This window comes from Pangasianodon hypophthalmus, chromosome 23, assembly GCF_027358585.1.
Source record: "Pangasianodon hypophthalmus isolate fPanHyp1 chromosome 23, fPanHyp1.pri, whole genome shotgun sequence".
Classification (NCBI taxonomy): domain Eukaryota; kingdom Metazoa; phylum Chordata; class Actinopteri; order Siluriformes; family Pangasiidae; genus Pangasianodon; species Pangasianodon hypophthalmus.
The window spans coordinates 426,319-443,020 of NC_069732.1; the positions used below are offsets into that span (position 1 = coordinate 426,319).

Here is a 16,702-nt window from a genome sequence, read left to right on the forward strand (position 1 = left end):
TGGACAGTTCTTTACAAATAACATTTTCTAATGTTTATTATAAAGACAATAACAATTACAGAGCAAGCTTGTTGCTGAGAATATCGAAAACTAACAGCTGTAACGTGGTCACAAATTATTCTTGTTGTACTAAACCAGTCATCATTTAAAATTTGTTAAAAACAAAAAATTAGGCAATTAAAATCTCAGGTAATATCCTCCTCAGTGGATGTCAGATCTGAGGCACCCAGTGGCTCAAAAGCACTGATCCAGACTTTACTGAGATGCTACTGAGGCCAGAGTTGAACATGGTGTTAAAACCTGCCAGATGTTGCTTTACATCACATCCTCTGTCCATCATTAAGCTATAAGGAGTTTCCACACTGCTCTCTCAGCTGAGCCGCCGACTTATCCTCATGAGTCCTGTTTAAGAACTGGTATGTCTTTAAATAGTGTAAAATCATGCACAGATATATTATTTTTCACATTTATTGCATTGATTCATTTACTTTGAGAGTGTAGCCCAAGAGCGCTGAAGCTGGAAATGCAGTGTGTAGCCTGTGTGGCTGTTACCTGATGTGCGGTTTGAGCTTCTTTATTGCACAAATTTAACAGCCCAAAAACAGCAACGTCTTGAAACAGCTTATGATTTAAGTATTGAAAAGACGACTGGCTGACTAGTAAGAATTAGCAGTCCTGACACTCGTAATTACTATATGCAGTGTGTATGTGGGGGAAGAAGACACTTGAATACTTTGGGACTGTACTTTAAGTTGAACACTCTTACTCAAGTAAATTTCCAAGAGGGGAAAAAGCTTTTTACTCCTTACATTTCACTTTGACAAAGTCTGTTTTTTTTTTCCTTAGTCAATTCCTTCAAGCCATGAAATCTAAAGTATTTTAGGTTAACTTTAAGTTTGGTTTATTAGCTTGTTAAATTAGCAGGCTAGTTGTTTGCTTTAGCATTCACTCCAACAGGGTTCTTAAACAACATTAGCTAACTAGCAAGTCAAATTCTAGGTTTCTCTGAGTTAGCATAATATTTTCCTTATGACTGATCACTTGGCGAACTAGCGGGTCACACAGGGTCAGAATTGAATTGCTTTTTTTCATCAGTTCAAAATATTTACTTTTTACTCTTTAATACTTGAGTATGTTTAAGGGTCTAATATCTTTTATAGTATCCGTACTTTCATTTAAGTTCACTTTCCCTGAACCTTTTCTATTCCTGACTACATGTTAATAGATTTTAAGAGTTTATTTGGAATCTGCAAACATGTTAATTCAGACTTACTAAGCTTTTTCCATGTAATGAAAATGATTATGGTGGTGTTTATAAGTATGCGCACCCTCCTTCCTGCTGAAAAAGGCTGAGACAGAAAAGTAAATACAGGAAATATTATTCAGAATATTTCTTTACTAACACATACAGATGATGAGTCAGAGGCTGTTTATTCACATTTTCTATATTATAACAATTTTACAACTTTAAAGTACATTAATGCCTATCACTACCATTTTCTCTACAAGGGTACATTATGTACTGATGAGTTCATGACTAGAAATGAATAAGATGATGTGATCATGTCAGTTAACAGCAGTAGGAAACAAAACCATTCATGTTTTTCCCCTGAAATTCATTAAAATGTACAAAGCACTTGGATGGAAATGTTCCTCATGTGTGCAAGGTGATTTCTCAGCTGCATTTAATGTAAAATTCCAGATGCATAAAACACAACATACTTTTTTTTTCCCAGGAGGATCCAGTAATCGTGTGCCGATAATAAGTTTTACAATTTATCGCAATATTCAACACACAATACTCTTATCAGCAAGCGCATAATTACGTCATACGTGAAGAAACTAGACATGCTTAGAGAAAGCCGATACTGAGGAACTCCTTCACAGAAGAGTTCGGCATCTGTCTCGAAAAGAATGTTTCTTAATTATAATTAACTTTAATATTTACTCTAATAATGCAGCACGACCAGACAGGAGAGGTGTGTAACCTGCTTCTAGCACTAGTGTTAGCTCGCTTGGAAAGCTGACAGATTATTACACTGTTAAAGTGTACAAGGTACATCAAGGCTGAAGGTAAAGAGAACTGAACTGTCAGTCAGAGATAGGAGGCTCTGGAAACTGGAGGGTGGGGCTAGGAGAATAGCTCAAGAGAATTGAGGGGGCGGAGTCAGGCACCAGGAGACTGTCTCCAGAGAACGCAGAGGGTGAGGACAGGTGATTAATAGAGAGCTGAGGAGGTGGAGCCAAGTGATAGATTACAGAACAGAAGGGCAGGGCAGGTGGATGGTCCCTGGGGTCTGAGAGGGTTAGAGAACCCAGAGGACTAAAGGGGCGGGACCAGGTAGGAGAGGTGCACCAGGTGTGTAAATGCATTGAAGCGTAAAATGTGAATAAGGACGTGTAACAACTCATGAGGAACATTAACGCAACATTTGTACTGCAGATTTATAAAACTGACAACGTTTTCACAATTAATAAATTTCTGACTTTCTTTACTGTGTTTAGTTTACAATTCCTTTAGACAGGAAGTGATGTCGTACATTAGATTTACAGTGAAAAGCACACAGCAGCTTCACCATGCAGAAAATCCCAGCGCTGGTCCAAGTCAGTCCCAAACATCACATGCCTTTAATACAGGGTTCTAGTGGAGCGGGTCGGTTCCGCAGGGAACTCTGGGTTCTCTCAGCAGGAGTGAAAATGTGTTAATGTGTTTAAAAAAAAAAAAAAAAAGTTTAATCACTTCTTTTCCAATGGTGTAACAAGCTGGAATTCCCTTGCAGGCATAAACGACAACAAAAACAAAAATACAAACCCCCCCCCCCAAAAAAAACCTACAAATTGTCAAAAAAACAATGTGGTCCATAAACATAAAAAACTAAAGTTTATAATGTTAATAAAGCACCCCAACTGAAAAGAAAAGAAATAAAAGCATATTCTGGCATTCGTGAGATATTATAATGTAGATGTGAGTCAGGGGCAGACTGACTGAACTTTTTTAGAAAAAATCTACAATAAATAAATGAATAAACGAGTAATTCAGTTCCATATTTTTGTTTAATTTAGTGTTATACAGAAGTTAATGCACGTAGCATGTAGACTGACAGCAGAATACATTATAATATCTCAGAAATCTAATATTTATGTAAAACTCTGGTGCTGAGGTTACAGAGAGAAACAGCACACTGAAACAGAACCTCCAGCTCCTCTCGGCACGCCGTCAAACAAGTCGAGTGAATTAGTGCAGGAAGGTGAAGTTTACTCACTTAAAGTTTGATTGATTATTAATCCAAACTTCAGAACCAACACTGGCTCACTACTGCACGAGAGCGCAAACGTAATGGCACCCCCCACTGACCACAAGTGCATGGCTGTGTTTCAAACCGAGTGCTGCGCACTACACTCTCACTCTATACACTACACAGGTGACTGTAGAGCCTGAACAGAACTGGATCAGAAACAGGAACACAGACCGGACCAGAAAAGAACCAGATCAATACAGACACTGAACCAGATTAATAGAAGACCTACAACAGAACAAAAAACAGATCATTAAAGGAACAGGGATGGAACCCAGACAGGACTGGATCAATACAGGAATGAGAACAGAACCAAAGAGATTTGGAACAGAACCAGATCAATACAGGGACAGGGATGGGGAAAAAAGATAAAAACATTTTACCACCCAACATTTGTCATGAACATTTCTCGCCTGTGTCTGTGCTAGAACAGGGTTCTCTCTCTGCCACTTTTAAAATGTCGAACCACAGCATCTTCCTGTGACCCCCGGACCCACCCCCCCCTGACATTCACAGAATGTCATGATGTTGTAAATAGTGCACTCCATCCCACCGAGTGAACACACTAGTGCACTCCATCCCACCGAGTGAACACACTAGTGCACTCCATCCCACCGAGTGAACACACTAGTGCTCTCCATCCCACCGAGTGAACACACTAGTGCACTCCATCACACCGAGTGAACACACTAGTGCACTCCATCCCACCGAGTGAACACACTAGTGCTCTCCATCCCACCGAGTGAACACACTAGTGCACTCCATCACACCGAGTGAACACACTAGTGCTCTCCATCCCACCGAGTGAACACACTAGTGCACTCCATCCCACCGAGTGAACACACTAGTGCACTCCATCACACGATTTGAAACACAGCCCATGTTTAAGAGCTCAGTGATTATTAGATGCAGGAGAGGTGATGTATGACCCTATGTCAAGGGTTTTAAAAAGATTTTTGACATTGACTTTTTTTTTTCTCTCGAGTCGCCATGTCGAACCCTAAACCTGTAACATTAATGTAATTAACATCATTTAATGTTAATGACCTCAGGAACCCCTTTAGCACACTGAAGAGGGGAAAAGAGATTAATACTGTAATAGTTACATCGAGTGGCCAAACCTGGAACTACAGCTCGTAACTGTCTTCATAACAGACCACATATATTTAAATTTAAACTCACAGGATGTTTTAAAAATGGTGGACACAATTAGTGCACTTTTTAGGGATTTGTAGCTGCTGGGATATATATCAGAGTTTCTGCACAGAACTGTTGGTGCCGGTCACAGTGTCCGGGAATGAAGCAGTTTGCCAGATGAATGAGTATAATTCCGGTCACTTGTTAATTACTACTGCTGCGAGAAAACCCTAAAATTCTGAGCTGTACAACAATGACACCATCCAGTAAAATTAACGTTCAATAAAATTACTAAATAAAATAGTCAACAGGCCTATGAACACAACAAATGCCGAGAACAAGAAATTCTTCGTTGGTGGAAAGATATTTCTTTATAACAAGGCTTCTAATAACATTTTATTTATCTTTGTTTTAACTAGATGTCAATGTAATTAAAGAAACAACCAAACGTTACCTTGCAGCGCATTTTCTCAAAAGGTACATTTCTGCTTCTTTGCAGCTGGACCAGGATCATATATCTCCATGATATCAACATGTTCCTAATGGTCTCGATTAGGCTGATCAGAATCGCCTGCTTTTAGCAAGACACTTTAAAGAGTGGCCCGTTCTGATATTCTCTGTTCAGCACTGTGATTGTACAGTGACTATACGCTGCTAGGTCTCGGGATCAGCTGCCTTGAGGTCCGCAAGGAAGAGGAGATATTAATTTTAGAATTGGGTAAAGCAATATCTGACTGCGTAAGAGTACATTTTAATTCCGGAGTATATATGACTGTGACTGAATGATGTGTCTGGATGTTCTGTGAATGCCAGCAGAAAGTTCTGCCTATAAGAGCACCCAGAGAATCCGTCACTCAAACAAACCCCCGTGACCAGCGGCGTTAGCGTTATTCAGCTAAGATGTGTACTATGCTAGCTGTCTAATTTTCTCAGATAAAAATGGATGTTAAAGAGAATTGGGAACCATTTAGCAAACTACATGAATACCATTTTAATTTCTGTCTGTTTTTTGACCAGAACCACTGTAGCTGTGATGTTACAGAAAAATGTTTGTATAATGAAGGCTGCTGGGTTTCGCTGCAGAAATAAGAAGCGAGTCGACAGTCAAAGTCTCCAGAAGAACTGTGGCTGCTTCTGCAAGATGCTCAGTAACACTTCCAGCTCATTTCCTTATAAAACTGCACACACTGCACCTCAGATACTGCTTTATTTATTTAAAGCGAAGAATCGTCACATTAAATACTGACTTTGTTTCATTTATTACTGTTTACTGCTCTTTATAGGATTTTTTAATGTAGAAACATTTAATTTCATTATTTTTGAAGGCGTCTTTACTCTACAGCATTTCTTTGCATGTGACTAAGACTTTTGCACAGAACTGTAAATATATATGTGTGTGTGTGTGTGTGTGTGTGTGTGTGTGTGTCCGTCTATCTATATGTGTATGTATTACTTTGAAATGTGCAGACACTGTGTCCAGCAGGTGCTTAGTTTGCCGGTCATGTAGAGTTTTTACCGGCTAACAGAAACCCTGATATATATATAATTAGTTTCTCGTTTAGAGGACAATGCTCGCTAATTAGCTTGCGTTCCAAATTTAATCTTTCATGCTACTCTGGCGATTTGATGAAAACATGGCACTATCACAGTTTAACGTGTACATCACCTGTACATGAGAATAAAACATGTTCCCTGTGGGTGAAGAAGATACTCCCTCGGAGCTGGGTCGTTTCCAGGTGGACAGATGGAGTCACACAATGGGGAATGAGGCGTGGTAAATAAGGTGCAGGATTTGTGTAGCTTTAGAGTGTGTGTGTGTGTGTGTGTGTGACCGCTCACAGTGTTCATCGGCCCACAGGAGGAAGTGGAGGAGCTCCTCTCATTACTGCAACACACACAGAGTATTTTTTAAAATCAAGTTAAATGCATTTTAATACATTTTTAAGATCTGACCAGATGAAAATTAACAAAGTGTTGACACTAAAACAAACCCAAATAAATTCAGACGTGTGCTCGCCTGAGGAAGTCCTTCACATGGTCAAATTTAAACATGTTCTCACCTCTGGTGGCTTTACTGGGGTAAATCTTAGTGAAGTGTCTGTACTCATCTGGTGGTGGAAAATCATCCAGCGGATGGAAAGAGTACTTTGATTCAAAATCATCTGGAGGAGGAAAAAAAAAAAGACAAAAATAAACTACATAAAAGCCAAAGTAGATTTATTTCCATAATGTTACAGAAAATACACAAAATAAACAGTCCTAATAGAATAGAATAGAATAGATTTTTTATTGTAATTGTTTTGAACAACGAAAGACTGTTTAGCAGCTCACAAGGTTTTGGCATAATAGACAAATACAAATAAAAAATAAAATAGACAAGAAGAGAGGTATTCTGAAAGGTAATATATACAATGGTTAGTGCAAAATATTGTAGTGTACACTGGAGCAAATTTAACAAGAACAGCAGTGCAGAATACAGTATACATAGTGTTGCTGTATACTCTATGAATATATCCTGATATACAAACATAAGTGTAACAGTATAAGATTTGTGTAAACATATGAGAGGTGTTTACAGATTAGTGCAAATATGCAGTGTGGTGTGTGTGTGTGTGTGTGTGTGTGTGTGTATTACTGCACTCGTAGACCTGAGACATTGGTTTATTGTTGGATAATGCTTGGGAGCAGAAGGAGGGAAGGAGGAGGATTTATGCATTTGACTGCCTGTGGGAAGAAACTGTTCTTTAATCTGTTAGTCCTCGTTTTGATTGTTCTACATGATTGTAATACTGACTCCATCAGCTGCACCTATGAATCAGAAGGGGCGGAGCTTAAGTTAAATCAGCCAATCACAAACATGATCATGTGACATCACTACTAAACCTTGTGTTTCATTTATCCATCTTGACACTGCACGTAATTCAGCATAAAATTCTGGTTGGAATTATAAAATATAACATCATTTTTAAGCTACACAGCTGCCTACAGTTGAGGCCAAAAGTTTATACACCCCTAGAAATTCAGACTCCAAAACTCCACACATTTCACTTTACCACATGTTTCCTGTGTTACATTAGGGTCTCTATTGTATTTCCATAAGAGCTATTTTAATATTATATATATAATAGTTAAGAGACAGACTTATTTAAGCTTTTATTTACTATACCAGTTTTTCAGTGGGTCAGACTATATATACACTTTGTTAGTATTTTATTGGCATTGCCTTTTAATTGCTCGAAATTGAATCAAACTCTTTTTGAAGCCTTTGACAGCTTCTCACAATACTTTGGCGGAATTTTTGCCCCTTCCTCCTGCTGTGGCCGAGAATGTCTCTGACTACTGACACCACTCAGGCTATACGTCATCGTGTCCCTCCCTCAGACTGCAGCTTTCAGAACAAAGAGACATGTTGCGATCAAGAAAAAGGACTTTGTGAGACTAAACCATGGAGAGGAGCCTATTCCTCCTGCCATCATCATCATAATGATTCCTGAGCAGCTGTCTCTGGTCTGACCGACACGTCATGGCTGGTTCCTTAAGATGAAAAAAGGAGAAACAAGGGACATGAACACAGATGGTTTCTGAGCTACACCCTAAGAAAGGAAAAAAAGGAAGGACATGAGCAATGTCGTTGCGTGGACACAGGCTTCAGGAAGGAGCAGGAGGGGTTTCCTGTGATGCCTCAGCAGCCAATCAACACTCTCCCATATGGGAAGGTGGTCTTGGACATTTCCTTATTCTGCAAAAGGTACAAACCACTTCAAATATGGACATGAGATGAGCTGAAGTAACAAGTACAGTTACAGTAACATTTATAGTTGAAGCACCTTTAGATGTTATCACGGAATTCAGAACTTTTGAGAGGTGTGCAGAAAAACCCAAAAACAGTCAGTCAGTGACATCACCAACAATCGTGAGAGCAGAAATACAGAGGCCAAACCACAAGATACAAACCTCTCATCAGCAGTAAGAATCAGAAGGCCAGATTTGAAATCACAAAGGAATACAGAGATGATCCAAGTTCTGGAATCACGATTAATCTCCACCAAAGTGATGGAAAGGCCAAAGTGTGGAGAAAGAAAGGATCTGCTCATGATCCAAAACATACGAGCTCATGGGTGAAGCATGGTGGAGGTAGTGTCATGGCTTGGGCTCGCATGGCTGCTTCTGGAACAGACTCACTAATCTTTACTGATGATGGAGCTCATGATGGTAGCAGCAGAATGAATTCAGAAGTCTACAGAAACATTCTGTCTGCTAATTTACAGAGAAATGCATCCAATCTAATCAGGAGGAACTTCATCATGCAGCAAGACAACAAAGCACTTCATCAGGGGGAAAGTGGAAGGTTTTAGACTGGCCAAGTCCATCAGCAGACCTTAACCCAACTGAGCAGCATTTCACCTCCTGAAGATATTCATATTCATCTTTTGCTCTCAAACTCAAATGTCTTCAGTGTAGAGCAAAAACAATAAGAACTGGCCTTGCTGTTCCAATACTTTCGGAGGGGACTGTGTATGCATGGGCATGACTGTAATATTATACAGTCATAATGTCAAGAGTAGCATGTGTTTTATTTTTTTACTTACTTTTGATATTTTAGTTTGGTATCTTCAGTAGCGCTGAAGATATCAAAGTCTTAATACCGGTTTCAAAGCTATATTTAAAAAACTGAAAGCGCCCCCTTGTGGATAAATTGTGTTCTCTCAGTGAAATCTCAAGATAAAGGGAAAGTTGATGATGAAATTATAAACACAATATATTGGAATTATAAAGATAATGTGTGTATCCGTGTGTTCGAGCTGCCTGTTAAGCTAATCAATATTGCTAGCAAACATTGGCTACTGGCAACTAGAGCACAGGTACGTGAGCGACACTCACCTGCGAAGGAGCGGGAATTGTGGGTGTTGTGGGCGTGGCCGTTGCGAGTAGGGGGAGGAGGAGGCGGAGCTCCAGCGGGAGAGCGTGAGGGGGGAGGTGGGGGTTTACCCCTACTGGGGGCATCAGAGTGTGTCCGATATGGTGGAGGGGGCGGAGCTTCACGACTGGTCCGTGGCATCTGTGCAGGTACTGGAGGAGCTGCAACGAGTTTATCCAACGTTAATTAAAAAATGATAAACAAATAAAACAAATAAACAAACAAACAAACAGGCTCACCTGCGCCACGGCCGGGGGGGTCACGTACTGGAGGAGGAGGACGGGAGGCAGCTGGGGAGGGGCAGGGGCTTGGTGGTGGAGGGGGCGGGGCGTGAGCTCGTGTAGGGGCGTGGCCTCCTGCTGGGGGCTTCTTGCTTAACGAGTTGTGCCTCTGCGGCAGTTCAGGGGCGAGTTCGTTCACCGGACTGGACGATCCATTAGACACGGACAGCTGCTGGCGATACGGGGGCGGGGGAGGGGGCGGCGCTAAAGAGGATGAAGATGAGGAAGAAGAGCGACTGCTGGCTGGAGAAGGAGGCGGTTTCACTGGAGGAGGAGGCGGAGCCGGTGTGGGTGGGAGGGGCTTGTCACGGTTATAAGTAGGTGTGGCACATTTCTGAGAAGGAGTGGGCGGAGCATTGCCACGCCGGCTTGCAGGAGGAGGGGGAGGGGGAGATGGCTGGTGGGCTGGGGTCTCACTGTCGTCCGGGCAACCAGGAGGGCGGGGCGCAGCGGGGCGAGATGAGGGTTGGAGTGAAGATCTGCCCACGGAACCATCTAACACACACACACACACACACACACACACAGTAAGTCAGATCACGGACCAAATGTAATAAAACAGCGGAAGTTGTTGCTGCTGTTTGAGACGCTGTGTGTGTGTGACGGCGTATTGTGATGTCATGTTCTACGCTCCTGTATGTAGTGAGCGTATATAGTGAACAGGAAGCTGTATGACCTCAGCTGAATGCTGAGAAATAACACTGTGTATAAATAAATAAAAACACGTCTAACGTTGTAATAAACAGTTTAATAAATACTGTAATATTAACCGCCTCCGTTTTACCTGCTACAGGACGCAGTTTAGGCACTCCACCTTGAAACAAGCCTCCTATTGGCTGCTGAGCTCCCGTGGACACGCCTCCACCACTAGCTCCGCCCCCAGAGTTGGGTCCACTTCCACTGCTAGCTCCGCCCCCTTTGGGCTCTATGAGAGAACATAAGAGCGATCATTCTGTGTTCATGTTGTGTTAATTATCTCAGTAAGCAATCTCACTCTCTTACTCTCGATCATGGGAGCGCTGCGGTCATTAACCACGCCCACTTTCTTCAGTTTGGTCCCGTTACAGATATCGGAGAGTAACGCTCCTCTGCCTTTCGCCTCTTCCTGAGACAATTTAGGTGGAGTCGTGTTCGCCTTACAAATACACACAGGGTAAAAATATAGTGAATACAGACACACATTTATTCATAATCAGGAAATAAGAACAGAAAAGTAGCTTTTAAAAGGAAATGAAAAACAGTGTCCGGGGTTCAACAGAAACAAAGCGGGGAAAAAAAAAAGAAAAAGGAAAAGGAGTTTGAGGAAGTGTTCAAATCAGAATGAAGCTCCCTCAGGGCATCAATTACAAGCATAAGTGAATCACTCAAGGTGTCATTTACATACCAGGGCCTGAATTTCATTTTTAAACTGGGGGTGAATTTCCCCACTACACGGGTCACATGGGGGGATTTAAAGATTATGGAGGGAGAATAAATTGACACATCGGGCTAAATTAATAATCTTCATTTATTTCTGTCTACAGATTTTAATGTATGGTGGTTTTCCAAACAGCTTAATAACAAAATTCGTCATGCTCTCCTCCAAACTGACATTAAGAACTGTATTAAAACTATATATTAAAGTCTCTCTGTCACTTAATGTTTCATTATTTCGAGTTGCTTTCATTTTTATGCCTTCTGAATGAAGAAAGAATGTCTCAGCTTTAGATATAGCATAATTTTTTTCTAATATTTAAGCGCTGTGAAATAATCTAGTCAGAGTGTCAGATTTTTTTTTATTTTAAGAAACATGGGTCGTTACGTGAGAGAGGATGAACATCAGTAAGCAGGAGACTATTTTTACATACTGTCTTATGTTCATTCATGTTAAATCTCGATAAAAGGCGCATTTTAAGACAGGGAGATGATGATTTCCTCGCGCTTCGGTGCGGCGGTGTTGAGTCGGCAGTCGGCAGTCCGCTCACACACTATAAAGAGCAAAACAGCATTTAATGTTTGAATTTCGGGATTAAAATAGTATCGGCTTCCAAATTATATTATCTTCACATGCAGCTCATTATGAATATTCGAGTGCGTCACACGGCCTTGTGTGAATAAGAGGAGTGTGACGCAGGCCACGGAGAGCTACAGCGCTCAGAGACAGTCGGAGACGGCCAGTGCAGCGCTGTTTGTGGAATTCAATTCTAAAATAAAGACAGACTGTTTGAACCGGTGATTTCTTTTTTCGCGTCTGTTGATGTATTTCATAATTTGATCTGAGATGAAGCAAATACATTTGTGCGGGAATTTCTCGCATTATAAAAGTTAAACTTGCGGGAATGGTTTAAATTATGCGCAATCCCCGCAATCCCCACAATCCCACGCCGAAATTCGAGCCCTGCATACACAGATAGATAGATAGATAGATAGATAGATAGATAGATAGATCTGTCACTGCAGGTACTCAGCAACAACATACACATACATAAGTGAATCCTCTGGGTGTTGTTTACAATGTAAATGAATCACTTGAGGAGTCGTTCATAAAATGTAAGGAATCATTTAGAGTCATTTAGAACATTATGCAAATCATGCAAGGAGTCATTTTAAATGAAAGTGAATCACTTTAAGGAGTTGTTTGCGAGCTTAATTAAGTCACTGAAGAAGTCATTTACAAATTTAAGCGAATCACTTCCAAAATCGTAAATCAATCGACACAAAGCTAACGGTCAGATCGTGTTCCTCTGCCCTTAAAGCGGGTTGGACGAACCCTCAGCACCGTGAGGCACTGCCATGGGGCGTGATTTTATTCTTAATGAGATCACAATCTAAATTATAGCCGTCAGATTTATTATTTAAAGTCTAATTAACTTGAATTGTCACTTAAATTGAATTGGCTTCATCTAAACCAGAACTAATGTGTATTTAAAACATACTGCTACTTGTGTTTGTGGGCGGATGTGTTTATAAACATAATGTTATGAATATTCATAAATCTGTGCTGTGATGATAAAAGGCTGCACGCTGACAGGTTAGAAAAACAGCTGCAAATCTCCAAGACCCCATTTGTGTTTGCAGTTTGTCAGAAGATGTTTAGAGTTAAATATTAACTCCAACCTCACAGCATGTGGAGCTGACTTACAGTGCTAACTTACTAGCTACTAACTTGCTAGTTACCTAGTTATGCAGATGCTCACCTGGCTGAAGGTGGGAGGCGGAGGCGGGGGAGGGATCGGCATCCTGCAGCGTGTGTGCGTGTGTTTGAGACACACTCAGATATTCACAGGACAGCTCATCTGTGGGGGGAAAAGTCACACACACACACAGAGTTAGTGATGTAACTGATGTGACGTTGATAACAGCGTCCTCCCGTGGAGAATCTTATTATTATTTAACATAAGAACAACTAACAGAGGTCCAAGTTATTCACACTGAGATGTTAAAGAACAAACACAGAAATAAAACTGAAGTTTACACGCATCCTCCACGCTGCAGTAACGTGTTTAATAAAACTATACACACGTTTAAACTTCATTCTCTCTCCAGCTGTATATTATACACCATAGATACAACAAACTTAAATCTTAAATCACACTGGATTTATTTTTAATAATGCACTAATATAACCATTATTCTCAGTTACACTGATTATAACTAGGCTTCTGAGACATCAGTCTACACGTCTAATAATCGCCTCTACATGATATTACACTGCCATAATACCCAGTGATGTTTACTCTGATTATATTATATTATATTATATTATATTAATTATATACCAGATCTGCAAATCTTTCATAGAAACTCCTCAATTTAACATCGGAGTACGTCAGTACGAGTTATCACTCAAAACCATGCAATAAAACAGGAGAGGAGCCAATCGACATGAATATGGAATCATCTGCGCAGGTGCTCTCCGATACTACCTGACACTACCTGGAAGCCCCGCCCCCTTCCCCCACCTCCCATACTCTGGACTGGACTTGCAGGACGCGCTCGCTTTCTATAGATCAGTACATGTTCGACTTTAGACACTAACATTAGACACAAACGGTAGACATTTCTGTCTAAAGAAAAAAATAACAGATGAACTTTTAAAGCAGTGAACTTTGATGAAAGATGAACTTTTTTATCTGACAAACACATTAGAAATAATGCTAATGGGCATGATCATTAGACAGTGATTAAATATACTTTTTCATATTTTTGTTTTGTTTTGAGCAGCACGCTCCTTCGCACCATTTTTAGAAGAAGATCAACAGTGAAAATGTCACCCACATGGACACTGGACAAACAATCTGTAAAAGGAGTATATAAAAAAAATACTGTTGAGTTTTTTTTAAACTGTGTTTACTGCAGAATATTAAATATCCACCATCCGGAGATCGTGAGTTTAAATCCCGATGGTGTCGCAGCCACCTGTGGCCAGGAGAGAGCAACTGGCCGTGCTCTCAGAGTGGGAGGGGCGTGCCGTCTTCCCCCAACAGCAGTGACGCCAGCCAATCAGGACTGAGAGTTCATGCATGTGGAAGTGGGCGGATAGCGCTTTCCTGAGAGTGTTACTCCGCCCCCTGGCAGCTCGAAAACACGCAGTTGGCTTCATAAGTGCTTCATTGGAAGAAGCAGTTAGCCTTCACCTGGCTGGTGGCGGTCACATGACAGGGGAGAGCTGCCTGATGGGTGGGAACTGGCCATGACTCAATTACGGAGATAATCAGATAATCAATAATAAAAAAAAATTCCACGTGATACGATCAGTGTGGGATACTGACCTCATACTAATGCCTTACTGAGAAAACGCCTCAGTGGATCAGACTGGAAACCGTGTCGGATGCTGATTCAGTGTTTGAGGCTGAGTTCAGATTGTTGTATCCATTGAACACTATACTAGCAAAGGTTTGTGCACCCCTGACCATCACACCCATATGTATGTGTTGAACGTCTCATTCCAGATTTATTCCCCGTGTGTTTGCTGTTATAATGAGCTCCACTCTTCTGGGAAGCTTTCCACTAGATGTTGGAGCGTGGCTGTGGGGATTTGTGTTCATTCAGCTACAAGAGCATTAGTGAGGTCAGGCGCTGATGTTGGGATGTCGAGGAGGTCTGGGGTTCAGTCGGTGTTCCAGTTCATCCCAAAGGTGTTCAGTGGGGTTGAGGTCAGGGCTCTGTGCAGGACACTCGAGTTCTTCCACTTCCGCTTTGTGCACAGGGGCATTGTCATGCTGGAACAGGTTTGAGTCTCTTAGTTCCAGTGAAGGGAAGCTGTAATGCTTGTTGTGGAACCTTGTTTCTCAAGTTCTTTTAATAGGAAACTAATTGGAGGAATTCAAGTTCTGAGTAAAACTGAAGCACAAGAACAACAGCTGAAGTGTAAAAAAAGATACATGAAATGATCTCCATCAGGTGAAATGAACAATTTTAATCTGAACCTTCTTCCCTGGGACTCTTCAATCCTCTTCTCCTAGTAAAGCTATTTATCTCCTCAACACACATTTCATAGAAGGAAATGTTGATTCAGCTTCTGGTAATAAGATAAATGATGGATAAATATTAGTAAACAAAGACAGAGAGACAGGTGTGATGGTCAGGCGTCCACATGCCCGTGGTCATACAGTGTATTTACAGAGATGGCACTGAGCTGGTCTGATCCTGTAACAAATATAACTTGCTTTGTTATTGATTTTATAATGCATTGTATTTTATACTTTATTATATTAATTTATTTTTGCCATGTAAGAGATTTGTATATTTAAGTTTAACTAAATGTAAAAAAGCTGCTGATTTGTATGTCATGTTTTAGCTATAAATTTTTTTTCCTTGTATCTTTTACGTGAAATGCTTTAGTTAAAAAGCACTTTACTTTAGTAAAGAACTGATACTCGAGGTTTCAGTATCGGAAAAGAAAAAAATATCATGTCTCTTATTTACTATATTCACACACTCAATGATGAAAATGAAAACAAACATCAGTTTGACATTAACATGCAGATTGCCCATGAGTAACTTAATTTACATAAATACATAAACTTGTAAATATTAACAGTATGTAAATATGTTTACTGTGTGTATAATGTATGGATTAAAAGTTAGCACTCTGTCTTGTCTATTTATTTAAAAAGAAGTTAATGAGAGAAAAATGTAAATCAGCTCCGATTCTGAACCTTTACAGCTCCATCACTTCCGGTTTCATTGTGTTTAAAAATAACAAAGTTATAAACAATAATAAATATTAAAGATATTTTAGTGTAAAACTAAAAACCCTTTTCATACAGATTTCCTCCAGCAACTCACAAAACCTTCTGTTTGACCAAACATTCAGAGCTGACTGCATTATAATTATTATTAATTATTATTAATTATTATTATTAACTATCATTATTATCATTAGATTGAACAGGAGGCTAATGGAGGCTAAGCTAGATCAATAGCATCATTAAACAGCCGATACCAAACAGCTTCACAATATTTATTTAATTCCTATAATTATTATTCATGACTAAACCGCAGCGCGCTATTAGCTCCCAGTGTAACAGTTTATAAAGAATAAAAATCACAGTAAAGTTTAAACTCACAGCTTCACATAAACAGCTCGGCCTCTTCCTGACTCCGCCTGCAGACTGAAACGCGCATGCGCAGTGCACATCAGCGCTGTAGGTTTGCGCCCCCTGGCGTCCTGGAGATGGCACTACAACACAGTCTGTGTACCAAAATATCAATCAGGTTGTTCTTTGACTCGATTCAAAATCCTGACCAGGTGCAGGAGAAACGCAAAGCTAGTAATGTGTTTGATTTTTATTGTCAGAAATAGCAAGTACAAAATTTAAGAGACTTTTTTTCCCCTTTGTAAATAAAAAACTTAAATCAGTAAATGAACTTGGAGAGAACAGGGTGAGTTTCCCTGAAGCCTGTAAATCATTAGGTCAAGGCCTGACTATACACCTGCAACTCCTGCTTTTAGTTAGCTTCAGCTACAGCTTTGGAAATTATTATGGCCATGGTCCTTCACAAAATATCAGATTATGATGATTATGCTGGGAAGCAAAAGGATTTTCCTTAAGATTTTGTGCTTAAAATCAACTCCAGTGCACATT

At 40.3% G+C, this 16,702-nt stretch overlaps 1 protein-coding gene across 2 annotated transcripts; it reads right to left on the bottom strand.

Moving 5' to 3' along the window:
* Positions 1-1,376: 1,376 nt before the first annotated feature.
* wipf2b (WAS/WASL interacting protein family, member 2b) lies at positions 1,377-16,282 on the bottom strand. 2 transcript variants are annotated; one of them, XM_026917972.3, is made up of 8 exons: positions 16,184-16,282; positions 12,809-12,907; positions 10,635-10,767; positions 10,417-10,557; positions 9,591-10,127; positions 9,315-9,512; positions 6,494-6,595; positions 1,377-6,318 (listed from the first exon to the last, which is right to left on the bottom strand). In XM_026917972.3, the coding sequence occupies exons 2-8, from the start codon at positions 12,848-12,850 to the stop codon at positions 6,278-6,280; spliced, it is 1,194 nt and encodes a 397-aa protein (XP_026773773.1). In that variant the 5' UTR covers positions 12,851-12,907; positions 16,184-16,282; the 3' UTR covers positions 1,377-6,277. The 2 variants fall into 2 exon arrangements, with proteins under 2 accessions (XP_026773773.1, XP_053084474.1); XM_053228499.1 differs by lacking the exon at positions 1,377-6,318 and having other exon boundaries at positions 6,325-6,595.
* Positions 16,283-16,702: the final 420 nt, after the last annotated feature.

What these genes read in the sequence shown, in the direction of transcription:
- wipf2b (XM_053228499.1), bottom strand. Translation starts at nt 12,850, where the DNA reads ATGCCGATCCCTCCCCCGCCTCCGCCTCCCACCTTCAGCCAG. An exon ending in CGCCTCCCACCTTCAGCCAG is followed by an intron (nt 10,768 to 12,808) that starts GTGAGCATCTGC and finishes TGTATTTGTAAG; the next exon opens with GCGAACACGACTCCACCTAA. An exon ending in CAGCGCTCCCATGATCGAGA is followed by an intron (nt 10,558 to 10,634) that starts GTAAGAGAGTGA and finishes GTTCTCTCATAG; the next exon opens with AGCCCAAAGGGGGCGGAGCT.